Genomic DNA, 25505 nt, shown 5'->3' with positions numbered 1-25505 from the left:
CCACGTGCTTGTGGCGCACGGATGGAGCTGCGCCACAGACAGTGGCGCGTGTCTTTATCAGGCGTTGGGAAACTTAAAACAGCACGCGAATCTGACGAAAAGCCAAACCCGTTCTAACTCGAAATATAATTCCCCTGCATTACGTATCTACTACCATTCGTTGGATATTGGATATCGGGAATAATGTTTTGCTTCTAAATCAGGTAAAGAGGCATTTTATAAATTGGTCTATTAATATTTCTGGAGCTATCCTGTGTCTACCGCAATATACTTGAGGGTAGCTAAGGAAGGACGCAACATCAGGACTAGCTTGACGGGAACACAACGATATACAGAATGGATGTCGACAATCAGTGCCAACTGTTAGGGCCATTTGCTCTATTGGTTCAAGGAGCCATGGGTGGCCTGGCTGTTTTGTCACTGGTGTACAAGAGATACCATGAGTATCCGCGGCGACCGGTTATAGTATGGTAAGCATGGTAGCCATACGTCGGCGATTGATGCAATCGTGACTCTAATTCGAAATATTAGGGTGTTTGATGTATCCAAACAAATTTTGGGTGCAGGCGGAATACATGTCATAAATTTATTTTTGGCGATCTTGTCCAGTACAAATGAGGAAGACACGTCGTCAAATCCATGTAACTGGTAGGTGCTGCGGACACGAGAATAACTAATTCAGTCTGATACATTTGTTAGGTACTTTTTAAATATCTTATTAGATACAACAATTGGAGTGCCTATTTTGTGGTTCTTCTTGTCGATGATTGGCAAACTTGTGCTTCAAGTGGGGATTATAGGAGCCCGATCTGGAGAGTACGGCCACCCTCCCAGGTTTAGCTGGTTTTTTAAACAAGCCGTTATATATTTCTTGGGGCTCAGTTGCATGAAGTTTGTGGTTTATGTTCTGCTGACGGTTCTGCCGTTTTGGGATGACTTGGCGGGTTTTCTGTTGTCGTGGACGCGCGGCCATGATAAGATAGAAGTATCATTTGTTATGCTGGTAAGTTATTTATTTAAAAATCAGATTGATTGAGTGGATGGTTTCTAACGTGATTGGCAACTATAGATCTTCCCGCTGATGTATGCGAATCTCTTCGGTATTAATATGGATTATGAAATAACATCTTGATTTAGAATGAACATGGTGCAGTATTACCTAGTCGATTCCATTATCAAATCTCATGACAGGAAGGTTGTCTCCTCAAGATCGCCATCAGTGGAATCGATATCAGACTCGGACAGTCTTACAACTGAAGGACAAATGTTGAGAACAAACTGGGGCTTTCGTGACGAGCCGGCTGAGGATGATGCGATATTGGTGGAGCGCAGAACAGATTGAACGACGCTAGACGCATTTACCAATACAATGCCACAGGCTGGAAGATCAAGTGGCTTTGTATATTTGAGCATGGGTCGTGCTTTTTTCGTGCTGGTTTTGGTGTATCAGGTAAAATGATAGATAGATCGCGTACATGCATAAAGATATATGATATAATATAGTAAAGCTGTATGGTTTATTTATGGACGAGGGATTGGGACGCTTATAGGCCCGTCGAGTGTAGTTGCAAACATCCTTTAATATGTAGGTCCTTCACCACGCTTTTTGGAAAATTAAGTCAGACAGGGATTAGAGCTCAGCGACTCGTCAGCAAATCAGAACATAATAGAATCCAATCCCCGTATTATTGTTGCGTAATAACGAGTCGCGTGGATGGCAGCAGTCAGACTTTTGAGCATTATGGAGTTCGCAAAGATTGGGGAACGAGCAAGGTGTGGAGCCCGGATGGCCAACGCCCGTCACTTATACAGATTCTGGACTTCCCATACTTATCCGCCCGCGCCGCACTATTTGTGATTATATAGGCGAATCACAAATGCGGATTGCAATTGCCGCCCTTAGTAAGTAGGATCGTCTTTTATTGAGGACTTACGCGGATGTTAAGGCAAATATCTGCGTAACTGTTAAAAGAAAGGCAGGGCCATAGTGTTATATAGTACAGAGCAGGGCAATGACAGTAGATGTGCAGTGCTGCCGGTCACAACACCATAACTTATATTGAATTCGAACAGTGGCTATAATTCTCACACAATTGGCCTTCAATGAGGGTGACCAGTGACCCCCACGAAAGGTTTTGAGTAGCAGCTCTGAGTGTAGTAGTCACGTAGGTGTGGGAAGACACGGTGGGAAGTTGTCCGGAAGGTTTCGTCATTGGTTGGGCTCGGCCTAACGGTAGATAGTCTGCCCGCATTCACAAAACGCTAATTGAACGACACAAACTCCCCGTGCCCTCCCAAAAGTACCCAGATAAATAGTCGGTGCAGTCCTGTCCGTCACCTCCGTTTTCCATGTCCACCCTTTATCCGGCGGTTTAGTCTTCCCAATCGCTCTTTTCTGTATCTCATTTTGTCACAAACCATTCCTACGATCGTCAATATGTCTGAACCTGTGTAAGTATATGTCTTTTCTTTGGTCGTCGTTCCGTGACGAGGGTAGTAGCCGAGTCGATACTGCGAGCACCGCATCCACAGCTAAGTTTGTAGGTCTTGGCCTCGTGCGTTGAATCTATACATACTGTAGTAGTATGTGCATATGGATGGTGTACTCTCAGGAATTGACTTGTTCTCGTCCGCGCGATGTTGCTTTGTTCAAATTAATTGATGCTGACTTGAGCGCCCGTCTCGCTGGCATCGCCGGCGGATTTACGCGCAATATTTATCCCAGTGGTGGTATGTTATGAAGGATTTATTGTTTACGAACCCCCCGACATTTGTTGTATATGCAGCTTCTTTCTTGCGTGCAATTGAGTATACTGCAATTATCACACCTATGATTTGCTATATGTGGATTGAACTCACATGATTTGTTGCAGATATTGGTCTCATCGGCTTGGCCGTCATGGGTCAGGTAAGTCAATTTTGCTATTTTACGTCCACTCATTCGAGTAATGTCAATTTCTTACTGTTTGCGATCGGAATCGATTTATCATATTCCTTTACGTATTTCAGTAATCGAAATATTGCTGGCTTGCTTGGTAACCGAAGATGATGCGCTAGTCCCAATCTGGGTTAGCGTCTTTTTTTGACGGGTCTCTCTTCTCCGACCTTTTGCAGCCTCGCTAACGACCATGTACAGAACTTGATCCTCAACGCTGCTGACCACGGCTACACAGTTGTTGCTTTCAACCGTACTGTTTCCAAGGTTGATCACTTCCTTGCCAATGAAGCCAAGGGTATGTTAAATTTAGCCAAATTTTCGCCCAATTGAGCCTGGGGGCTGACGCCGAGTGCAATAGGTAAGAGCGTTGTTGGTGCTCACTCCATTGCGGAGCTCTGCGCCAAGTTGAAGAAGCCCCGCCGAGTTATTCTTCTCGTTAAGGCTGGTAAGGCTGTTGATGATTTCATTGACTTGCTTTTGCCACACATGGAACCTGGTGACATCATCATTGATGGTGGTAACTCGTATTTCCCCGATAGCAACCGCCGCTGCAAGGAGCTGGCTACTAAGGGCTTCCTCTTTGTCGGCTCTGGCGTATCCGGTGGTGAAGAGGGTGCCCGCTATGGCCCTAGTTTGATGCCAGGTGGTAACGAGGCTGCCTGGCCGCACATCAAGAATATCTTCCAGGATATTGCTGCTAAGTCTGACGGTGAGCCTTGCTGCGACTGGGTCGGTGACGAGGGCGCTGGTCACTTCGTCAAGATGGTCCACAATGGTATTGAGTATGGTGATATGCAGTTGATTTGTGAGGTATGTTGAGAGTTTAGTGATCGTTCCAATTCAACACGCATTAACAATTCCTGTAGGCATACGATATTTTGAAGCGCGGTGCTGGATTCACCGACAAGGAGATTGGCGATGTTTTCACTCAATGGAACAAGGGTGTCCTTGACTCTTTCTTGATCGAAATTACGCGTGATATTTTGTATTACAACGACGACGATGGAACTCCTCTCGTTGAGAAGATTCTTGACACTGCCGGTCAGAAGGGTACCGGCAAGTGGACTGCCATTAACGCTCTCGACCTTGGCATGCCCGTTACCTTGATCGGCGAGGCTGTCTTCGCTCGAACGTAAGCTGCTAGGTCTCATTTATTGTCTTTTTTAGGCAAAAAGACTAATCTGTGATTAGTTTGTCCGCTATCAAGCCCGAACGTGTCCGCGCCAGCAAGATTTTGACCGGCCCTACCCCCGCCTTCAAGGGTGATAAGAAGGAGCTTGTCGACCAACTCGAACAGGCTCTCTATGCTTCGAAGATTATCTCCTATGCGCAGGGTTTCATGTTGATCAGAGAGGCTGGCCGTGAGTACGGCTGGAAGTTGAACAACCCCGCCATTGCCCTTATGTGGAGAGGTGGTTGCATTATCCGGTCTGTCTTCTTGGGGGACATCACCCGTGCTTACCGCCAGACACCTGACTTGGAGAACCTTCTATTCGATGAATTCTTCCACTCCGCCATCGACAAGGCGCAGCCCTCGTGGCGTCAGACCGTTGCCAATGCTGCTCTCTGGGGTATTCCCACTCCCGCCTTCTCTACCGCTCTTTCCTTCTACGACGGTTACAGAAGCGACAGACTTCCGGCCAACCTTCTCCAGGCCCAGCGCGACTACTTCGGTGCTCACACCTTCCACATCTTGCCCGAATTCTCGAGCGAGAAGTACCCTCAGGATACTGACATTCATGTTAACTGGACCGGCAGAGGCGGCAATGTTTCTGCCTCCACCTACCTTGCTTGAATGTGTCGCATAAAAACCGTTTTGGATATGAGATTGGAGGGCGAGCCCTGTAATGAGTATTGTACTAGTGATTTTTAATGGTACTTCCGAAAAATAAACGCACGATGAAGATTTAATAGTGGATATGAAAAATATGTAGAGAATTAAAGAATCGTCACCCATTTTGTCTCAGGTCTAAATACATTGGTAGACATAGAGCACTGCAAATCATTGAGCAATCGGACTGCTTGACCATTAGCACGGTCACACGAAATGGTGGACAATCATACACGTTTGTTGGCTTACCAGTTGAGCCATCGCGACCAACGGTCTTCTATCGGCTCCATATATGACGTCATGTATTGGCGTCGTAATATGCCGCGCATAGTCTTCCATATTCTCAAACAAATCGTCATAGTCACTTCACGTACATGTCGCAGCCATATTAAAGGTAGAGACTATAACAACGTCTTGTTAATTAAGGATTACATAATATTTATCTTACAGTAGTGAAATCGTCATGAACCATCCCGGCGGATACAACGATCCTTTGGCCAAGCATTGGCACGAGAAGCTAGTTGGCAAGAAGATTGTCGAGACCGGTGAAGCCAACGATATGGTGAGCGAATCCATTTGCCTACTGCAGTTATTTTATAGCAGTTTATACTGAATATTATTTAGCAATTTCCGAAGACGCAGCTCCCTGACGCTTCTAGAGTGATTAAACTGGGGAGCTTAGTGACTATGGATTTCAGACCTGACAGGCAAGTATCGGCATGCTGAGTGTTTTTGACAAAGATATGCTCTGCTAATATGTGTTCTAGAATTAATGTCACTGTTGATAACGATGGAACGGTTTTGCATGTCCGTACTGGTTAGATCGGATGGCAAGGATTTGAAGTGACGACAAAGTGCTTCGGCTTAGGCTAGGTGTCTGGACTTTTAGACGTGGCATAGGAGCATTATTTGCCGAATGAGCTGAGGAACTTGAATGCTTGAACGGCAATCGCAGAATGGCGTCATGTGTATTAGTCATCTATACAAGTATGCTGTTGCTTATATGATCATGAAAGCAACAACGATTATCCAATTACTGTAATTCTGTACACCACTACTATACATTTAAATAGCTTGGCAGCAATTGTTGAACCTGATCCATTCTCATCACTTCGATCTTGGACTACTACTAATGCAAGAAAAATGTAGAACTAAAACTCCAATTTCCAAACAATTCATAAACTCTGCCGCTAAGCACATAAATTTGAAAGTTAATTATGGACCATTTATGTCATAATTCGTGTGGCTCATGAGTGCTGGTGTGTAAAACTATGAATCCAGCCAGGAGTAGACACGTCGTGCGCCAAATCTTCAATCACGACGAGTTAGCAGTCAACTTTATAAGCTTCGACATCATTCAGATTACGTACCGTCCCGCGACTCTCATGCCCTGGGTTCCCATAGGGAAGTAACTGACAGTGTACCAGATTGCAGCGACAATCTGAACAACGCAAGCCAGGATCGTCAAGATTGGGGATCGCTTCTATAAAATTGCATTAGTAAAATGGCCCAATCAGTGTGTAAAATGAAGAAACATACGCCTAAGCTGAAGACCAAAGTAAGGGCTATCGATCCGAAATAAGCTAGCGTGAATGGCAGTCGATTAAGTGAGACCAAGTGCATAAGGTAGTTCATTGGCCCTTGGAGACATCCGAAGGAGAGGACAAAGAGAAGAGAGCCGAGTGACCATCTATACCACCGTTCAATACGGAAAATAAACAACAGAGAATGTTGGACTTACAAGATGGCGAATTTCCGGGGACGAAGCGCTAGAACGGGGAACAGCGCAAAGCATATGACGAAAAATACAATAGAGCCTACTAAACAGACTCCAAAACACACGATTCGATCCCATCGAGACACTGTGCATGTGCCAATTAGTATCGTTATTCCCAAGAAAACGATGGTTAGCGTACTATTAAACCAAGAGGGTTCTTGGACATTGTTTGTTGAAGTATCATTTTCTGATATCGGCAACTGCATATAACCACCGCCATTGCCAGACTTGAACGGGTTGATATTTGAAATAGTATTTGATATAGAAGATAGCGAAAAGTCTGAGAGTTGCACTGATGGCTGTGGTGCGGGCGAAGAGCTGAATGCTCGCCTTGAGGTCCAGCTATTCAGTTGTTGTCGAAAAGAAGATTCCGGAGTACGCTCTGACATACTGACACGATACCTAACAGGTAATTCAACTGGAATCTAATATATGGTTCTAACAAATCAGGCGTGCGAAACCACGAAGCGTTTGATAAATGCCTTGCTGGCCACATTCACTCGCCTGCTGATACGCGTCTACGTCGGAAATTGCTAGTGTTACGCAGACACGTTGAGCTACCCATACCCTAGCAATCCAGGGCAAGGGTATTTCGAAACTGCAATCACAAAGAAGTCACATTTGGCAGTCATGGCCCTTTTGTGACCCGCGTATTGCCGTCCACTTACAGTTCGCACGGCCCAGAGGTCGGTCGCGGGCGCAGAGCATCGCGAACTAGCCGATCGCGGAGCCCACAGAATCCATATTCAACACAATATCCAATTGACGTATTCGTCTGAACTTCCACTATCACACCAGCACTATTATCAACAATTGGAAATTTAATAAGAAGCTATAGAGATGTCGTATAAGTCGCCACCGTTCATAAAACCCGACCCGGATTCGATGTACTACGGAGGTGGACCGGGCGGATATCCCGCGACAACTTCACCCGGCAATCCAGAACTCATGTCCAGAGAAATGCTTACGCGAGGGTTCAGCTCATTTGACGATGGGAACTTGTCTTCATCTATGATTCCAGAAGCGGATTTGTTGGATTTCGAGGGATTGGGAGGCACGGACATGAACTACACTGATGTGAATGGTGGAGGCTTTGAAGGAGTAGCGCCCATGGGTGGTGGTGGTAATAATCATGGCAGTCTGACTGGAGCACCAAATATTGGTATGGGAAGCTATTTGTCGCCGTCGTCGCGACATGTCAATATGACTCCACCTGTTCCAAGCTCGACTTCACCATTCGACGATTTTATGGTTAACCAGAGACCGATCCCTCAGAAGCTAAATAACGGAAGTTCACGGCCATTACGTCCTGAGAGTCATACCCAGAGGTTCTTGTACGACAACGATTATATTCCTAAGCAGCAGTCAAATTTGCAGAGTGTTAGTGTACCTGAGTCGTCCAGTTGGAATACTCCGCCCGGAAGTTTTGACCAAGGTTTCTCATCCCCTCCTCCCACGGCAATTAAAGGACTGGGGACCTCTCTTCCTCATGGGGATACGGACAAGCAACAATTGCTTATGATGGAGAAGCGGAGACGGCGAAGAGAATCGCACAATGCTGGTAAGTGACGTTGTTATTGGGATATGAGCGTTGCTGACCATTATCTAAAGTCGAACGCCGGAGACGTGATAATATCAACGAAAAAATCCAAGAGCTTGCATCTCTTATTCCCGAGCATTTGCTTGCTGGCACGGGATTCAGCAGTGGAGGGTCTGGCGGTGGAGGCGTCAACAGCGGAAGCGTAGGAACTGAGGTGTCCACCCCAGGTGGAACTGCTGGTACACCATCAGCGGTGTCTGCAGCTGCCACGGGAAAGGATGGAAAACCGAATAAGGGCATAATTTTGCGGAAAAGCGTTGATTATATTAGGCAACTTCAGACCATTCTGGAGGAACAGCGTCGACGAAACGAAGAGTTAGAGAGAAAGGTGCAGAAACTTGAAGAGCAGCATGGCATCGTCTCAGAGCCTTCGAACTTGTCCACTCTTCGCGATTTACCTACAAACGCCAGCGTTAGTAGGTCTGAAGGTCAAGCAGCTGATCATGGGTTGGGAGCATTCGATCAAACGCCTGGTAGCAGCAACGATAATAACGACGACTTTAATGGGGATTTTGACTACGATGATAACGTCTTTCAGGCGAGTCCCCAACAATTATCGGATAATGACCGCGGCTATAATGGAATGGATCTCAGCTAAAGGTTCTCATGAACTTTCAAATGTAAATGTTGACATATTGGGAGTTGGTAAGGTTGGCTGATGTGTATTGTAAAGTTTCGCGCGTTATGGTTTGAATCATCTATTGTTTTGGAGATAAAGGAGTTACTACGTTTGCTTTTATTATCTTACAGCTTGTACTTGTATATTACACATACATGTATACAGTGTAACTTCTCTGCGCTTAGGTCAAATGTGGTCTTGCGCTGAATTTGTTTGTACGGTTTTCCTGATTTGTACAATAAAGAATTGGCAATTCAAAATTTTGAAGAGGACTGTCATATAACAGCGAAATCCTTCTTGTTATTCTAGTGATTTATTTCCATCACTTATCGCTTTTGCTTACAGATCATTTTCTAATTTCGAGACTCGGATGCACTTAGGCGTGCAAGTATAACGTTGAATCCAGCAGGCCCGTGCTAGCTATATCGAACCCTACTTCTATGTCCATCCAACTTCCATGCTATTCTTGATATCCACCACCAACGGCCAAATCGGAACGTAATGTCATCATCACACAAAAGTCGCAGTATGTACTTGAACAATAACAATGATTAGGAGCCGCAATACTGACTGGGGTGGGCACAGGCCGAATCCCTCCAACTGCTCGATCTCAGGCGCAAGGCAGAATGGCATCCCTGCCCGCCGAAGACAATAATACATTTGAATCTCAGAATGGCGTTCCCTCAGCATTTAAATGGGACTCTAAGAGATACGAAGAAGAAATAGCCAGGGAATCTGAGAAGGTCTGCGATCGTGAAGGGGTACTTGGTAAGAGCAGCTCTTGACTAGTTAATTATGGATATCTGACATCCGGTGGTAACAGTCAAACTGGACGACGATTTCGACGAAAGCGACATGCGGATATGAGACAGTTTCAATTATTTCTGGGCGTCATATCGGTTGTGGGTAATTACATGGGTTTATCATGAGGATATCATGCAATCAAGTTTATTTTGTGTCTTGCAGACAGGCAAATGCACTTCGTCTATGATATGCTTACATTTTTCACCCCCTGCTGTAGACTCTCATCATCGTCCTCATCACTATGTCTACTTCCATCAAGACCCTTTTCAAATATCTCTCTGCCAGTGGGCCTTTTCTTAGTCTCTTCGTCCTTCCCATCTTTATTTACCAATGACATCTCTGCTTTGAACTTCCGTCGCCATTCAAAGAAATTCTCACGGTTGACGAGTGTCCCCCGAAACTTGGCTTGCTCCTTCTCCTCCTCTTCTCGGATTTTAGCTTCCCGTTCCCGTTCTCTTTCAGCTTGCTTCTCCTGCAGAATAGACTCCGCTTGATCTTTCAGGGACGACATAATGGCGAACACTGATGGGAAGCCTAAATTTTCCTCCGCCTATTGAAATGTGAGATCGCAAGGTATATACCAAGTCGTTAAATTAACTTACCTCTTGTCTTGCCTTCTCATTTAATGTTCCCAAATCCGAACTATCTAATACAATTAATTCTTCAAAAGTCTTCCCATCGTTGCCATCCTCCGCGTCGTCTTTCTCGACGACTCCTTGCTCCAAATTCAGCTCTATGACCGGAGCAGTCTCAGGATAATTTGCGGTATACTCTACGCGCACCAGCAGTGACTGATTACTGCTCTTCAATGTACCACCGTTCGAGGATGTAGGCGGTTCAAGACGTATTGATATCGTAAATACTGTTGGAGAAAGAACTGTCATTTCATCGGGATACATCGACTGCAAGAGCTCAAGCTCCTGGGCGCGCTCTTCCTCGGGATCCATAGTGTCTTAATATAATAAGTAAAACAATAACTGCGCAAGCTAGAAACATTTTAATATATTTACCGTAATGAGATGCGATTATAAACGATCTAGATATTCACTGGCGATAGGAATAACTGACAGTTCGGGAACTCCAAAGTCGAAATCACCTGAGTTCTAGCAACAAGACTAAGCCAAGACGTTCCAGATACTCTCAAAAGTCTAATGGCTGCTCAAACGCATGAGAAAAACACTCGCAATTTTGATACCAGAATTCGTTGATTTTCTCCACGTTTACTGGTTTTTATCCTATGCACTGACTACAACCATAGGGTTAGGGATGGGTAGTCTAAAAAAATTCTTGATATTGTGATATTAACTTCGGGCAAATAGTTCCTAGTGTGAACTACAGTCTACCATACCGTTATTACCGGGGCTTGATCGTGACATTGCAATTATTGGTACTTTAGAAATTTACTTAAGTGGTATTATAGTTTAATATGGCGTCAATACAGCTATCAATAGCGACAGCGAAAGATCAGCTCCAAAGTCGGCAACCATACGAGGCAATATCTACTCTCTCGCCTTATCAAACAGTAGATCCGAACAATATTGAGATACTGGAAATATTAGCAGAGTCACATTTGGAAATTTCTGCGCTTCCAGATGAGCCTAACGGAGAATCGCATGCGGAGACTGCATATAATTATTTCATAAAAGCAGCGCAGTTGGACGACGACCATGGTAGTAATGGTGGCTATGAAAAGTATTTATGGCTGGGTCAATTGTCGGGTGGATATGATGCTGTCAAGTGGTTTAGAATAGGCTGCGACGGACTACGAAAAGATTTAAGTAGCGAACAGATTACTGAAGACCGGAAGGCCACTTTAAGGAAGAAACTTTGCGACGCATTGTGTTCTTCTACGGAGATCTGGATGACGGATTTATGGTACGTGTATTTCGAAGTCCAACTTCTAACCACATGCTTATTCATTCGTTAGTATGGAGCCTGAGGCAGAATCTACTTGCGAATCATTGATCGCGGAGTCGCTAATGATCGACTCTAACCACCAGGAATCATACTCTACGCTCGCCTCCATTCGCATATCACAGCAACGAAATAGCGATGCTCGCGTCGCACTTCAGCGCTCGTGGGATTTATATTGCGATTCAATAGCTGCAGACAAAGCGGATCAAACATTATCCGAAGATGGCTTGGATGAAGTTGCTCAGATTTCCGCGTTAAAGACTTTGACGAGATATTGCATCGAGACGGAATTGTTCTCGGTCGCCGAAGCTGCCTGCAAGCGGATCCTTGACTTGGACGAAGAGATAGCTGAGGTGTGGTATCTTTCTGGTTTAGTAGCTGCTCAGCAGTATGCAAAATCTGCCGATAGAAGCCAATTACATTCAGCATACGAGGCATTCCAAACCGGTCTGGAACTTATTGAAAATGGATCAGAGGATCCTGAAGAACTTAAAGAGGAATTGATGAAATGTGTTGCCGAAGCTGAAAAGCAATTGTCAGTCGCTGAAACTGGGACAAATGGCGACGACCCGAGCTTCAATGAACGAGATGAGGAACAGGACTGGCTAGACATCCTCGACGGTGAGGAAGATTAATGAGGGATGGAATGACATGGTTTTTTGACTACGGAAATTTTGCATATACGGTCAGACTTATTGCCCTAACTTGTATTTTTTTATATGAAAGTTTGGGGGGCATCTCTGGTAACGATTGCGGTGTAAGATATTTAGAGTTAAATTAAAGTTTGATTTTTTATTTTCCTATTGCCGTTTTGAATGGATCTGACGTTCTTTGACTCCCAATGTGCTTGTTTGGCGGCGCCACAGCACAATTCTCGCGTGCAGCCTCACTTGACGTACATTTCTCTGCTCCAGCTTCACCACCATCAACGAATCATGGCCATAATATAGGTACTATGGACATGCAGAAAGACGCGCAGGCTACTGGTCTGAATAGACGTTATACCGAGCGCATGCTCGCGAAGGCCAAGAAGCGGCTGAAGGTGAGCTTCATTGTTGTGTGGCAGTACGGCAAGGTATGAGGAGTAATTGCGCAATAGGAAGTCGATGCCAGATTATCGCTCGCCCGATCAGCTTCTATAACGAAAAGCCAGGGTACACTGAGGAATGTGTCGATCTCTGGACCGGTAGCGCTGCAGGCCACGTCTAGCCACAGCCAAGCAAAGGGCAGCGCGACTACAATCCGGGCAATCGAAGACACGCAGCAGCAACGCCAGGAACCCAACGCTGCTCAGATTCAGATAGAGGGAAAAGGACTAAATGAAGAAATTGGGGAATCGTCGCGATCACGGCAAGCGCATCCTTCATCGCGTAGCTCTCAACTGAAAGAAAGAAGCGACGGTAGTTGGGATACTGAACCTCAATACAGTCATGTAGATCTTTTGCGTCAAATAGAACATCAGCTCATGATGGAGAATCCTCTCGAATTCGGCATGGCGTCATCCAGCAGTTCTGTGTTGCGCCCAATCGGCGGCAATGAAGCGTCACAACAACAGTCTCAGTCTCAGTCAATGAGAAGGTCGACGTCAGAGCCGGTGAGCATCACTTCCATGACGCAGTCCCCGCCAATATCGAGGTCCAAGGCATTGTCGACTATATCGGGTGCAGAAGAGCGTACGGAGTCCCCAGTTGCAACTGCCACGCACACTTACCCGATCTGGGGCGAGGAAGGACGGAATGCCTCTGTGACGGACGATATGGTCAATTTGTTGAAGGAAGTTCGAGAATTTAGAGGGCACGTTACGGAGATCAAAGAGGGGCTGAAGGAAGCTACTCATGAGACTAATGTGCGTACGATATCAGTGTCGTCTCGTGATGGGCCTGGAAAATCTGAGCAAGATGCGTCAGCAATGTCTTCACCGTCGCTTGAAAATTATCTGCGAACGAGCCGATTTTCTCTCGGTAGCATTGTTACCGACAGATCGTCCTTTCGGCCTAGCCGAGCACAGTCGGTGGTTCTGGCGTATGGAAGACAACAGCCCTCATCAGTCTATATTGCACCGTTACAGGCTCAGCAAATCGCTCGAGATATTGAAGAAAAGAACTCCAGTCAGCGGGAGCCGATGTCGGAAGTTGAATTAGCCACTGGTTCGGCGCAATACAAGGAGCAAAATATTACTAAACAGCAGTATCCAGAATTAGGCATTACAATGGAATCTTCCAGTCAGGGCCAGCAAGCCGAAATGAAACAAGTTTCTTTGACTGAAGAAGACATTCCTGGCTTGGACGTCGAAAAGCATCGACGAGGTTCTAGTTTTTCTCAACGTCCGCTGAGTAGGCCTCGTGGACCGAGAGAGTTCAGCGGTGCAAGTAGTGTGGACATGTCGTCGTATAGTTCACATGGATCACCTTGGGTAAGCGCGTCTGAGCCAATCATTGCGCGTAAGCCTGTTCAGCCAGAGCCAACTGCTCCTCAATCAATACAAGGCTCATCGGGTAAAGGAAGTGCCGTTTCCTACTTTAGCGCTAACGAGTACCCCGATGTCCCGCCTGAACTTCCGAAGAAAAATCCTGTTCGTCCAGTTGCGGATGCAGCGCACAGTAGCAGCAACAGCTCATCTTCTCGTCCGAGACAGGAGCAACGCCGTGCCCAGCCGGAGCCACCGAGACATACACGTCACCGCAAGTCTAATTCAGCATCGGATATTAGGCACCCACCATATTCCTGCAAGAAAGGCAGCAAAGGGAAGAGTTCGCGACCTTACAGAGAGCGAGTCGTGTCGACTCCGGTGTATGATAAGCCGACAAACCATCAGTTCTTTCCATCATTGTTCTCCGATGACAAGATGCTCAATTTCTCTTGGGATCAACCTCCGGGATCAGAATTTGATGATATTATTAAATTGGGTATGGAACACAAGCGAATGCTAGAGAAATTCATCGAGACTCTGGGAAAGCTTAGCGTCGAAGTGTCGTTCGACGAAAAAAAGCGAGAAGAGGGACGACGGCGAATGGACAATGCCATGCTCGCATTGGAAGGGTGGATATAGTGTGCGCATTCAAGCGAACATATGTGTGGAGTCTTAAAGAACTTTAATGTTGGATTAGATTACGTGCATTATCAGGGCATATAAACTTTATGGATGGGAATAGTATAAAGAATAGTTTGCTTTCTTATATATCTGACGCCTTGAGTAATGACAACCCTAACCATTGCTTTGCGGATGTCCCTGGCAATAATGCAACGAGTTATCAACTGAACAAATCAAGCGAAAGAAATGCAAAAAGTAAGAAACTTAGAAACTTCGCTGAACGGTAGGAGAATCGAACCCCTGTCATTTGCTTGGAAGGCAAATATGATAACCACTACACTAACCGTCCAATAATGCGAAAGTAATAATGCGAAGCCGGTTAGCACTATTCCTATCTTATATGATGAAATGCACCCGCTGCGATTCTTTAAATCATGAGACTATCTATCCAATTACGGTCAAAAATAAGTGCGTAATCAACACGGTACTCTTGACGGCCAGATCTGTTGCAAAGGTGGAATCAGGAGTCAGCTACATGTCGGCTCTCCGTACTTTGGAAGCAGATTATAGCATTGTGGAATGAAACTCGCATAATAACGCGTCCCATATCGTTAGGCACGATGGCTCACCTGATAATTGACAGGCCACCAACATGCGCAGAATTCGACGACTCACCGAGTCGCCGACATCGCCAACCTTAAATTCGGAGCAAGCCCGGAAGCGGGCCAATTCGTATCTGCCTAATCTCGTGCAAGTGCACGACCCATCGCCGACGTCCCTCCCATCTGCATCCGCAAATTTCTCACTGGCATTATATAGCATCAAGTCCTTCGCCTGTTGAATTGTCTAGTCGGCTCGCAATTTAGATCTGGCACCGACGACGCCATGCGACTTACACCTAGGCCATTAGCTCGACTCCATCTCCGCAGTCTGCTGGCCACTCGTCGACTGCACAATTTGCCTTCGCATATAACCATCGACCCTGAAGTCAGCGAAGCAGTGCACGCCAACAAACCTGTCGTCGCGCTCGAGTCGACAATCCTAACTCATGGCATACCATACCCGCATAACCTCGAGATGGCGCACGACCTCAACAAGCTCATCCGCTCGGAAGGCGCCGTCCCAGCGACCATCGCTCTTGTAAAAGGCCGCCCGACCGTCGGTGTGACGGATGAGGAAATCGAGTATCTCTGTCGACCGCCGAAAAATGGCTCATTCATCAAGATCTCGCGCCGCGATCTGGCATATGCAGTCGCGCACGGCATTACAGGAGGCACCACAATAGCCGGCACAATGATTCTGGCGCACTTAGCCGGCATCCGCGTCTTCGCGACCGGTGGCCTCGGCGGCGTCCACCGCGGCGCAGAGACAACTATGGATATCTCAGCCGACCTTGAGGAGCTCGGGCGGACACCAGTTGCTGTTGTCAGCGCAGGTGCGAAAGCGATTTTGGATTTGGAGAAGACCTTTGAGTATCTGGAGACCAAGGGTGTGCATGTGTCGACGTACGGGCCCAAGGGTGTCAATCTTCCGGCCTTCTACTCCCGAGATTCGGGTATTCCTTCACCATTTAACTTCGAGACTGCTAAAGAAGCTGCTGCTGTCATTCGTATGAACTCCCGAATGATCTGTTTTTGCCGATGATACTGACAATTTTAGACGCGAATTCACTTCTTCAATTACAATCAGGGATGCTTTTTTGCATTCCCGCACCCCACGAGTTCGACATCCCGGCCGTTGAAATCGACGCGATAATCAACAAAGCAGTCATATCTGCCCAAGAAGCCGGTATCAAGGGCAAATCGATCACGCCCTTCCTGCTGAACCGGATTCTCGAGCTAACCGACGGCCGGTCATTAGAATCAAACGTCGGCTTTGTGAAAAATAACATTAAAATGGGAGTCAGCATTGCCAAGGCGTTGAGCGAGATTGCGAACAATACGAGTGACGAGGTGAGATAATGATTTTATGCATATAGACCAGTTGCAGCGACAAAAAGTATAGAGATGACGGTCGATTTTCCTGTATATACGACAATTTTGTAGTAACTTGATATGTTAAGATAATATAGCACTGGTTATTCATATGTTTTGGTCTCATAGATATTACCGTCGTCAGATTTACAGCCTGCAATTACGTCTACGTTCGCACCAGCTGCTAAATCAGTCTCTCGGACTCTAGAGCTAGCACAGACAAGCAACGCCGCAGATTGTCTTGTAGTGGGTGCCATCGCAATCGACTTAACCTGTGATCTTACCTATGGCGTCCTCGACAAGCCATCGAGCTGGATCCACACTTCGAACCAAGGCGCGATTTATCGGACACCTGGCGGCGTGGGCTTCAACCTCTGCTTAGCAACAACATACGCGTCATCGCCCGACACGACAATCCGAATGATCTCAGCTGTCGGTCCGGAAGCACGCGACTTGCCGGCGGTATTAAATCTCACGTCGGCAACTTCCCCGGACCTATCCGGGGTGCTGGTCATCGAGGACGGCAGAACGGCGCAGTACATCGCCATGCACGACTGCAAAGGCGATTTGATCCTCGCTTGCGCAGATATGGGCCTTGTCGAGCAACTATCCCCCGCACACATTAAATCCGAGTTCGCCCGCGCTGGAAAATCACCGCACTGGGTAGGCGTTGACGCGAATCTAAATCGCGAGCCGCTTTCCACAGCGATCTTGTGTGCACGGGAGGCGGGAGCGAAGGTGCTGTTGGAACCAACCTCTGTGATGAGGGCCCAGGTAATCCTAGAACTAGGCGACGTTGGCGTGACAAATGTATGGCCGAATCCACCGACAGTGGACGTCATGACTCCAAACTCTATCGAATTAGAAGGTTTGTTTTCACATGCTCGCGAATTGGGCTTGTTTGAGCGGCAAGACTGGTGGGACGTCATTGATGCAATGGGGACTACTACCGATTTTCAGAATGCGATCGCTTGGATGGCAAGGGAAAGCGGGATCATGGAGCAAGTTGTCGAGAAGGGGTTGGTTCAGATGGCTGTGCATTTACTTCCCTTTATTCCAAACTTGTTTGTCAAGATGGGCGAGCTAGGTGTGATCACAGTGCAACTTGTCAAGGAGAGCGAAGTTCGCGGCCGTATGGTCGGACCTAGGCAGCTGTCCACTGGCCCTGGCTTCGTCATGTGGCGCGGTACGAAAATCGCAGGTCAGGGAGAGAAGGTCTGTGTCCTCGTCCGACATCATGCCGCGCATAAAGTCACAGGCGACATTGTCAGCGTCACCGGCGCTGGGGACTCTTTTGCTGGTGTCTTGTTGTCGGAATTAGTTGCAGCTGATAGGCGGGGAATCAAGAACATATTGGCCGATGTTGACGCTATTGCCAAGACCATGGACCGCGCGCAGAGGGCGGCAGTATTGACTCTCATGAGTAGATTCGCCATTAGTCCTGAAATAAAGAAATTGCAATAGTAAACTTGGAGTTCGCTGTACACTTACATTGCACGTGTTCTATATTTTGCATATGTTTTACTTTCACGATTTCGATAATGATGAGATCCTATTAACTATGTATCGCTGATACTCATATACCTATGCATAGACCTGACTTCATACACAAAACAAGTAACTCCATAGCTCAAATGCCTTGACAACAAATTTCGACAGCCAAACGACCTATTTCCAATGTGAACGACAAAACCATATTATACAGCTACTCTTCCAATGTTATACATCACCACACCGACAGCTAACTCCGACACCCAATTATTTCCAGCTAGTTACACTAGATATTAATTTTGTGACAACAATCCAATGAGATTTCAAAACTTGGTCCGTGCGCCCATATGCTTTACTCCGCCATCTCGACATCTTTCTTCTCATGATTGCCGTCTTCGAATTGCAAGGCAACCTTGTCCTCCTGCTCAAGCTGGTCAATCTTCCAGACGAGCACGCTCTCGTAGCAGATGACAAATTGACGGAGACACTGCACCATCGACAATCTCTGGGTACGCAAGTCGTGCACGACCTCGGCAACTAAATCCTCGGTCTGACAAGACGACGGACTGTCATATTCTTTATTACGACTGAGAATGTCAATCACCGAATCGACAGTGCAGAATGTACCAGTACGTCCACAGCCCGCACTGCAGTGAACCACCATCGGGGGAGTAACTGCATCCGCCTCGCTACAGTCAGCAGAGTTAAACTGACTGGCAAGCTTGCTGAGGGCCACAATATCGATGGGATCCGCAGGCGTGCCTAGATCAGGCCAAGAAACATACTGAATGTGGGTTATCTCGCGAATCTGCGAACACGGCGGCGAGGCAAGGGAAAGCGAGAACTTGCGAATGCGAACCTTGGTGTTTGTCTTTGATGATAAGACCACTTCCTGCTCGGACAGAGAACTGAGGGTAAGTTGACCGTATCTGGCATCCTGCCAGTAAGAATGACATTTGACTTGGCCGCCTTCCTTCATTGGCGTCAACATGACAATCACGCGAACATTCTGATCCCAGACAACCGACCAAAAATCCTTGAATGTCTCGGGCAGCGGTCCTTGCGTAGCAATATATTGTTTCGTACTCCCATGCGCGCGAATAAAACTCGCGTTAATGTAGTCGCACGATCCAGGAGAGCACGAAAGTTTGACACGAGTGTGATCATACGGAAAGATATTGTTATATCGATTCTTCGTGCCACGTTCCAACGCCGCGCTGATCGAGAACTTTTGCTCTTGCTTTTCAGGCTCGCGCTTCGAAAACGCGTTCTTCAGATGACATGCATTCGCGATGCTGCAGCCACCAAATGCGGACTCCAGCCTTCCTTTCTCCGCTTTCTCGATCTCTAAAAACTTATCTGCAATTCGCTTCGGACCATCAGATGAGCAAACATCTTGAAGCCACAAGGGCAATAGGCGAAGCTTCAGTGGCGTACAGTTGTCTGGAATGCGGATGGGTAAAGGCTCACCCACGCCTCCGACAAGGTCCATGTTCTGGCGAATGTTGGAAAAGAACGGATTGACTAGAGGCTGCTTTTTCGAGAAGATTGGAAGATGGAGGCCGGACAGGATGGGAAGACATAACGAGTCGCACTTCTTAGACGACGTGGCCGCGGCAGGAATCGTGCTCACCGATGGGCTCGACGTTGTACTACCGAATTCTACGAAATCACGTAACTTCAGAGTAAACTCGCAAATGCCACCTTTACCATGGTCAGCATACGGCCAGATTTAGAAATCGATAGCAAAACTCACCCTTCAAGAAATATAACCGACCGGCAAACCCGCTGTCGTTCAAAAACTTTCGAGCAGTCTGGAACACAGGAGACGAAACAGTTAGAGCAGTAGACGAGCCGTCATACACAATAATCGACTTTGCAGACTTCCAACTGCTTAATCGATTTCTGTGTTCGGTTGCGAGAGACTCGAGGATCTTCGAGACAGTGAAAGCTGGCCGCTTCAGTAAGGTTGACGGGAGACAAAGATTTACGGCGCCGCGGATGCGCTCGTTGGCGTATTGGGCGTACGGTCGTACGTCGAGAATGAGGATCTTCGACGGTGCGGATGCGATGTTCATGCCTAAGTCGGCAGCGCACATAGGTGAGATAGCGTCAATATCGGCAGTAGCAGCACTATTTTTTGGCGAAGAGCAGCCCATCGGAAGTGACGGCATTGATGAGGACATTGGTGAGGATGTGAAGCTCAGGCCACTTGCAACAGCGCCGGAAGTTGAACATGATGGGACTGAAGAATATTCGGACGAGTTCGAAGATGTCGACGAGAACGATGAGGTCGGCGCGAGATGGCCAAACTTTGGAGACTCACATGACGACGAGTCTTCAGTCTCGTTGTCAGACTGAGACGGAATGGAGCAGGGAGGAGTTAGAGGAGGACGCAAATCGAAGAAGGACGATGTTGACCCTGGTTCGGCTATTGGCGCGGGAGTCCGCGGCATCGGCGTTACGGAGACCCCAGGTCCAGACAACCCAGACGAAGGTGCAGGCAGACTGCCTCGGTTTCCCGAAAATGAATGGTGAATCGCGAGACTGGTGGATAGTAGATTCTGAGCAGTGCGGTCGCTCGACGTCTGCTTCGGCTGCTGGTTCTGCAGCTGGTGCTGGTTGTGCTGATGTTGGTGCTGGTGAGGTGTGCTAGGCTGAGCGTGGAGGTCAACAGCGGAGGACGCCATTGGCAGCACTAACAGGTTTCCCCGCGGGGAGTTGCGAGCAGAGATGATGATGACGAGGAAGAGTCGGGGAAGCGGATTGAGAGTGTTGAAGACAAGTTGCGAGTAGTGGGGGAGCTGTCAGAAGTGAGCAGGAAGGAGCAAGTTATGACGAGCGAGGAATTAATAAGGAATCCCGACATACCTGCACGCGAGACCTCGCTAATAGGACTGGAAGCCAATAGAGCGAGACGGAAGTGGCATAGATTGTTAATCAAAATGCAGATAAGCCTGAAATGCGGCGTGTCGTAGTGTTTCCGTGCCGGTGGCGATAGAACTGTGGCTGTGAATGACGCAGTGCGGCGGTGCACGACAAGATAAACGCCGGAAGATAGGGCACACCACCACAGGGCATGCTGCGATGACGCAATTGTGCATGTATGTTTGCGGCGTGCCTTTGCAAATTTGTGCAACCGTGCGGCTCGATGCTCACGTCATGGCTCAAAGTTTGCCCAATCTTCCATCTCCTGGTCGAGGGATCTCCCCCGCCATTATTGCTCCACCATTGTTTGGGTCTGGCGGTCCTCGGTCCAGTCTCGGCCTGCTTCTTCAAATCTGCACTTGGACCAATTTCGCCGAGATCTCTCGCAACTTGTCATGTCAACCCAGTCGCGTCGGACACGTCCTTCACATAGCTCTAATTAACATAAGCGAGTCATTGACAGCGTAGATCACTTCCTTGCAGTAAAGTCCTTCTCGAAGTAACTGCAGCTGTCCTGTCCTGCCTACGACTACTCACTTTTAGCTAATTCTCGTTCGGTGGACCTCATCGGGCGATAGAGAGTGTACGACACAAGTTCGGCGAATGTCCACTACTGTAGTTAAGAGAATGACGGTCGTCTTCCCACAGGTTAAGTTTCTCGATCTGAAATATCCCTTTTGTTTCTCTATTTACACTGCATCATTTAGTATAATTGCAGTACGCACTTCTTCTTCTTCTAAGTATGCAAATAGAGGCATACAAAATTCTTCCCGCATTCGGAAATTCCGTAGGCGCTCTAAAGAATAGTATTCTCCTGCAAGTATTGTACATGCACAAACAATGCCCTTACATTAACTACCGTCAACCATACAAACTATTCTATACCAAACAGTTACTCCTAGCAATCCTGCACTAGTTATGGCTTCAACACTATACATTTAGTAGACATATATGTCAACCAATATTTTCACAATTCCGTTTCCATCCGCGTAAGTCGACCATAAACCCTAAACTCAAGTTAGCCCACGCACGTCGCTAAATGGGGAGAAACACCGCAAGTCCATCGAGTAACTCCTTCCATCAACTAGCCGAGAAGAACGTAGACACCAAAATGCAAGACAACCGTCGGACATGAGAAAACAATGTTCACGACCCCTGGCTCAGCTATACCCGGCACTGCCGCAATATATAAAACTCTAAAGTACTTACTCTCTCGGCATTCGATACTGAATCATCCCAGCATATATCATACAATTCTTCGCTCGCGTGCGCAATTCTCCAATTTTCTGTTATCAAACAAAGTTAGCCGATCCAATCTGATCGCAATGTAACTTGATCATATTTCATTGCATGCCGGTATTGATCGTCGAGAGAGACGCAATTTCAATAATTTATCGCACTCACCTTGCTTCTCGTTGCATCACTATAGGTGCTGGTGTCCATTTCACGGGTGATTCGAACGAAAGATTCCATCGCCATCACAAGTAGCATCGGCACATTCCTCGTCACACTCTCGTCCAATCCGCCAAACTGCTGCGCCCGGCGCCGGATACTTCCCGTGTCATTGGTCAGTTCCATGGGTAACACGTTCACGTTCGCAACGCACTCCAAACACTGTTCCCACCTGCCGTTTTCAAAAGCCCGGCGAGCTTCGACAATATGCAGAAGCATCGCGCATGCTTCCCGATTCTTCGGCGTCACCTTGCGAAGAATCTCGCCGTTATTGGAGTAAACAGCCATCATGTTCCGAGCCAGCTGCACCGGATCTTCGGCAGCGGCCAGCGACATGCTCACGCCCGCGCCAACCTCATCCGAACTTAAGTCCGCGATCGCCAACGACTCGCCCAATGTCTTATTAATTATTGCGACGACAACATCATACTCCTCGGACAGATGGTACAGCAACACCGCATCTGGCGTTCGCCCGTCCTGATCAGCTTGCTCAGCAGCCTGTTCCGTGATCGTCCGTAAGTACTGCTGTTCGTCGCTTATTTTGATCAACTCCATCTTCCGCTCGATAATGCCCGGAACACGCGTTCCATCCGCGCGGACGTCTCCCAACAACACCGCGAAATCACGGGTCTCAAGAACAAGTTCCCGCAACGACTCGTGGCAGAGCCGCAAATATTGCGCTCCCTTTTCTCCGATTTTCAGGTCACCGCACAGGCAAATCAATGAGAGGTAGTCCACCGCAATTTCGGGATCCGTCCGTCTAAAATCTCGAGTGTAGTATCCCACCAATCTGGCAAAGTTGATCTCCGGTCGTCCTTGAGCGTCGACGGTCAACAGGTCCGCGTCAAGCGATGCTGTGTCAGCTGAGACCCGCAATAGACCATAGTATGTTAGTCCAATTGCAAAGTGCACCGTGTCCACGGGATGGTACTTGTAAATGTAATGTATCGCACGCTCGTATTGACCACTGAGTAGAAGAACCTGAAAGTAGACGCCAGGATTGTTACCCCTTGGATTAAAATGTCGCGCACCAAACTGGACCAGCATATTTTGCAAGTCGGATAATGTGTATCTCTCAGCCGGAGTAACGCCAAACACGTCTGTAGTCGCCGACGGCGAATCCTGAGTCATCATCAACTGTGCCCACATCCAGTCCTCTGCAATAAGTAGCACCTCCGGAATGTTCTTTCGATTCAACTCGCATCGACCAATGAGCTTGTACAGAGCATATTTGTAAGGATCGTCAGTCTTAGGGTCGTAGACGCGTATGTGATGGTTGAATTCAGCCTGAAGGCGCTCGGCCAGATCTCCTGGAAGCCGGCGCTCGTCCCCGGACTTGACGTATGCTTTGAGATAGATTGGGAACGTTCGCTCAATTTTCTGGAAATAACCTTCATTCTGAACTGTGTAGTCAAGAGCTTCTTGAAGATGGCCAGAACGGAACAGGTAGAATATTAGAGCCCATATAGGTACATTATTGACAATCTAAAATCGTTAGCTCACAATTTTTTGGGATTCAGGAAGTTCGCCATACTTGTAAATTCTGCTTCATCCACGCTCCATTCTTCAAAAATCTGAGCTTCAGATATGCCAAAATCTTATTTTCGACTGATGGAATACCACCAAGTTGGGCTTCTTGTGGATACTTCGCAATGTCATTTTCCACAAGATTGAAAAACTGCATTTCAAGGTAATGCCTTGAACCCCGAATGATAAGCTTTTGCATATGAATGCTTTCCGGTGAATCTTCCGCACTCTCACAATAATCATTCGCAAATTTGCGTTCGGGAGTGTCTGGTGGAATTACACAGCCAAGCATTACCCAAGAATCACTTAATTGTTGTGTCCGCGTATCAGTTCCAAAGCTTTTTGAAACTTCAGCCATCTCAGGAATCAACGGCATACTTCTGTGCTCAAGTCTGCATTTGTTCAATGCAGTGATGACGGCCGCGTATCGCTGTTGTCTACTTTGCAGTAGCAGTCCCACTTGCTGTTGCTGAATGGCCGTGTCAACCCCGCCAACGTCCGGAAACTCTAACACACCAGACGCCGTGCCCAGCACACTCCGGCCAAGGGACGACTTCTTCCATCCAGCAGCTGCCGCAGCAGCAGACGGCAGCCTTGTTCGTCCAGGCGTAGCCTCAGCACCCGACAACGGCAACTGCTGCGCCCCACTTCCGGTCCCGGTCACGCCAATCCCTAGCTCCGCGCTTAATTTACTCGCGGTCCCGCGCGGCACCAGGCCAAAATGTTCGCAAACAAGCAATTTTTCGTAATTCCAATCCAATCGAATATTTGCACTCACATACGCGTCAAATTTGCGTGCCGTCTGTTTGACCGAATCTTCAATCGAAGCAATGATGTTTTCTTCTCTCTTATACCGTAGATATCCCGCAATATCCGTCTCGGTCGCGCTAATCGTTGTCCCGACTGTTGTGCGCAGTGTAACAGTCTCTAAATCCTGCGCAATATCTTCGGCATTTATCCCGCTTCCTGCCAACAAATAGTGCGCCTTCGTGTCGCCATCAGCAGATGGCGCCGCCTTGTCACGGAGAACACGTGCTTGCGAGGAAATCTCGCCTATACCGAGTTGGATCGCTCCCAGGCCAGTTACATTTCGAGGCAAACTTTTCGTGTTTTCGAGAAGTTGGTCGAGAAGTGATGCCGCAGGCGGCAATAGCGTTGTCGATGTCGTGGTAGTGTTGTTTGATGTCATGAGACCTGCTGGCGCGGCGGTGGATGACATTTTTCCCGTGCCTGTATATTGATGAGATCAAGTCGTACGCGTTGACAGCAGCCAGCTCTGCTGTCGATCTGATCCCAATTCGATGTATAGTACAATCAATTAGTAGACAAAAATCGTAGAATTGGCGACGATCGAGTATGGCGCGCGGGTGTTCTTGATTTCTTCAAATATTTTGGAACTTTGTTGCTACGAAAAGTTCGTGATTACCGCGTTGAGTGGGGAGGTCGAGTTCATTGCCGACGTGAAATGGGGGGTTCGTACCGTCTTCCTGACGTTGTAAACACTGAGATTCGCTAACCCGTATCCAGTTACTTCCAAAAACCTTACCTCAATATACGCTAAATGCCAATCTTCTTCGTCTTGACCATAAATTCTTGTTTCTTCTTAGTTCGACTAATTAC

At 47.4% G+C, this 25505-nt stretch overlaps 12 protein-coding genes and 1 non-coding gene across 13 annotated transcripts; 8 read left to right on the top strand and 5 right to left on the bottom strand.

Moving 5' to 3' along the window:
- The first annotated feature begins 112 nt into the window (after nucleotides 1–112).
- On the top strand, nucleotides 113–1573 carry V1513DRAFT_452389 (vacuolar membrane protein-domain-containing protein). Its single transcript, XM_066899118.1, has 5 exons — nucleotides 113–470; nucleotides 532–648; nucleotides 700–1003; nucleotides 1070–1083; nucleotides 1138–1573. The coding sequence occupies exons 1-5, from the start codon at nucleotides 337–339 to the stop codon at nucleotides 1340–1342; spliced, it is 774 nt and encodes a 257-aa protein (XP_066751186.1). The 5' UTR covers nucleotides 113–336; the 3' UTR covers nucleotides 1343–1573.
- Nucleotides 1574–2345: 772 nt separating this feature from the next.
- Nucleotides 2346–4907, top strand: V1513DRAFT_452379 (6-phosphogluconate dehydrogenase). The gene is made up of 7 exons (XM_066899117.1): nucleotides 2346–2450; nucleotides 2471–2476; nucleotides 2874–2908; nucleotides 3137–3233; nucleotides 3297–3748; nucleotides 3805–4070; nucleotides 4130–4907. The coding sequence occupies exons 1-7, from the start codon at nucleotides 2438–2440 to the stop codon at nucleotides 4731–4733; spliced, it is 1473 nt and encodes a 490-aa protein (XP_066751185.1). The 5' UTR covers nucleotides 2346–2437; the 3' UTR covers nucleotides 4734–4907.
- On the top strand, nucleotides 4908–5866 carry V1513DRAFT_452377 (uncharacterized protein). Its single transcript, XM_066899116.1, has 3 exons — nucleotides 4908–5331; nucleotides 5394–5476; nucleotides 5537–5866. The coding sequence occupies exons 1-3, from the start codon at nucleotides 5233–5235 to the stop codon at nucleotides 5589–5591; spliced, it is 237 nt and encodes a 78-aa protein (XP_066751184.1). The 5' UTR covers nucleotides 4908–5232; the 3' UTR covers nucleotides 5592–5866.
- Nucleotides 5867–6038: 172 nt separating this feature from the next.
- Nucleotides 6039–6752, bottom strand: V1513DRAFT_384829 (Got1/Sft2-like family-domain-containing protein; the record flags this gene model as incomplete). The annotated part of the gene is made up of 5 exons (XM_066895187.1): nucleotides 6039–6078; nucleotides 6140–6252; nucleotides 6309–6459; nucleotides 6511–6631; nucleotides 6686–6752. 5 exons carry the CDS (start codon nucleotides 6750–6752, stop codon nucleotides 6039–6041), a joined length of 492 nt encoding a protein of 163 aa, XP_066751183.1.
- Nucleotides 6753–7271: 519 nt separating this feature from the next.
- Nucleotides 7272–9228, top strand: V1513DRAFT_452370 (helix-loop-helix DNA-binding domain-containing protein). The gene is made up of 2 exons (XM_066899115.1): nucleotides 7272–8107; nucleotides 8158–9228. Exons 1-2 carry the CDS (start codon nucleotides 7387–7389, stop codon nucleotides 8742–8744), a joined length of 1308 nt encoding a protein of 435 aa, XP_066751182.1. The 5' UTR covers nucleotides 7272–7386; the 3' UTR covers nucleotides 8745–9228.
- A 473-nt stretch (nucleotides 9229–9701) lies between these two features.
- Nucleotides 9702–10780, bottom strand: V1513DRAFT_452366 (RWD domain-containing protein). Its single transcript, XM_066899114.1, has 2 exons — nucleotides 10172–10780; nucleotides 9702–10119 (listed from the first exon to the last, which is right to left on the bottom strand). The coding sequence occupies exons 1-2, from the start codon at nucleotides 10514–10516 to the stop codon at nucleotides 9751–9753; spliced, it is 714 nt and encodes a 237-aa protein (XP_066751181.1). The 5' UTR covers nucleotides 10517–10780; the 3' UTR covers nucleotides 9702–9750.
- A 215-nt stretch (nucleotides 10781–10995) lies between these two features.
- V1513DRAFT_384864 (uncharacterized protein) lies at nucleotides 10996–12118 on the top strand (the record flags this gene model as incomplete). Its single annotated transcript, XM_066895190.1, has 2 exons — nucleotides 10996–11444; nucleotides 11497–12118. 2 exons carry the CDS (start codon nucleotides 10996–10998, stop codon nucleotides 12116–12118), a joined length of 1071 nt encoding a protein of 356 aa, XP_066751180.1.
- Nucleotides 12119–12221: 103 nt separating this feature from the next.
- V1513DRAFT_240340 (uncharacterized protein) lies at nucleotides 12222–14707 on the top strand. Its single transcript, XM_066894445.1, has 2 exons — nucleotides 12222–12525; nucleotides 12583–14707. Exons 1-2 carry the CDS (start codon nucleotides 12325–12327, stop codon nucleotides 14530–14532), a joined length of 2151 nt encoding a protein of 716 aa, XP_066751179.1. The 5' UTR covers nucleotides 12222–12324; the 3' UTR covers nucleotides 14533–14707.
- An 84-nt stretch (nucleotides 14708–14791) lies between these two features.
- On the bottom strand, nucleotides 14792–14863 carry V1513DRAFT_t87. The gene has a single exon. It is a non-coding gene; the product is annotated as a tRNA-Gly (tRNA).
- A 55-nt stretch (nucleotides 14864–14918) lies between these two features.
- Nucleotides 14919–16466, top strand: V1513DRAFT_452359 (indigoidine synthase a family protein). Its single transcript, XM_066899113.1, has one exon. The coding sequence runs from the start codon at nucleotides 15400–15402 to the stop codon at nucleotides 16156–16158; it is 759 nt and encodes a 252-aa protein (XP_066751178.1). The 5' UTR covers nucleotides 14919–15399; the 3' UTR covers nucleotides 16159–16466.
- On the top strand, nucleotides 16410–17951 carry V1513DRAFT_460608 (Ribokinase-like protein; the record flags this gene model as incomplete). Its single annotated transcript, XM_066899848.1, has 2 exons — nucleotides 16410–16466; nucleotides 16617–17951. The coding sequence occupies 2 exons, from the start codon at nucleotides 16410–16412 to the stop codon at nucleotides 17949–17951; spliced, it is 1392 nt and encodes a 463-aa protein (XP_066751177.1).
- Nucleotides 17952–18330: 379 nt separating this feature from the next.
- Nucleotides 18331–20056, bottom strand: V1513DRAFT_384844 (protein-tyrosine phosphatase-like protein; the record flags this gene model as incomplete). The annotated part of the gene is made up of 2 exons (XM_066895188.1): nucleotides 18331–19682; nucleotides 19735–20056. 2 exons carry the CDS (start codon nucleotides 20054–20056, stop codon nucleotides 18331–18333), a joined length of 1674 nt encoding a protein of 557 aa, XP_066751176.1.
- Nucleotides 20057–21569: 1513 nt separating this feature from the next.
- On the bottom strand, nucleotides 21570–25367 carry V1513DRAFT_452350 (Nup93/Nic96-domain-containing protein). Its single transcript, XM_066899112.1, has 4 exons — nucleotides 23893–25367; nucleotides 22311–23843; nucleotides 22116–22192; nucleotides 21570–21913 (listed from the first exon to the last, which is right to left on the bottom strand). The coding sequence occupies exons 1-4, from the start codon at nucleotides 25102–25104 to the stop codon at nucleotides 21874–21876; spliced, it is 2862 nt and encodes a 953-aa protein (XP_066751175.1). The 5' UTR covers nucleotides 25105–25367; the 3' UTR covers nucleotides 21570–21873.
- Nucleotides 25368–25505: the final 138 nt, after the last annotated feature.

The sequence above is a fragment of the Lipomyces chichibuensis genome, assembly GCF_038497645.1.
Source record: "Lipomyces chichibuensis strain CBS 12929 unplaced genomic scaffold V1513scaffold_47, whole genome shotgun sequence".
In the NCBI taxonomy this organism is placed as follows: domain Eukaryota; kingdom Fungi; phylum Ascomycota; class Lipomycetes; order Lipomycetales; family Lipomycetaceae; genus Lipomyces; species Lipomyces chichibuensis.
This window is presented reverse-complemented; position numbering and strand designations above follow the sequence as displayed.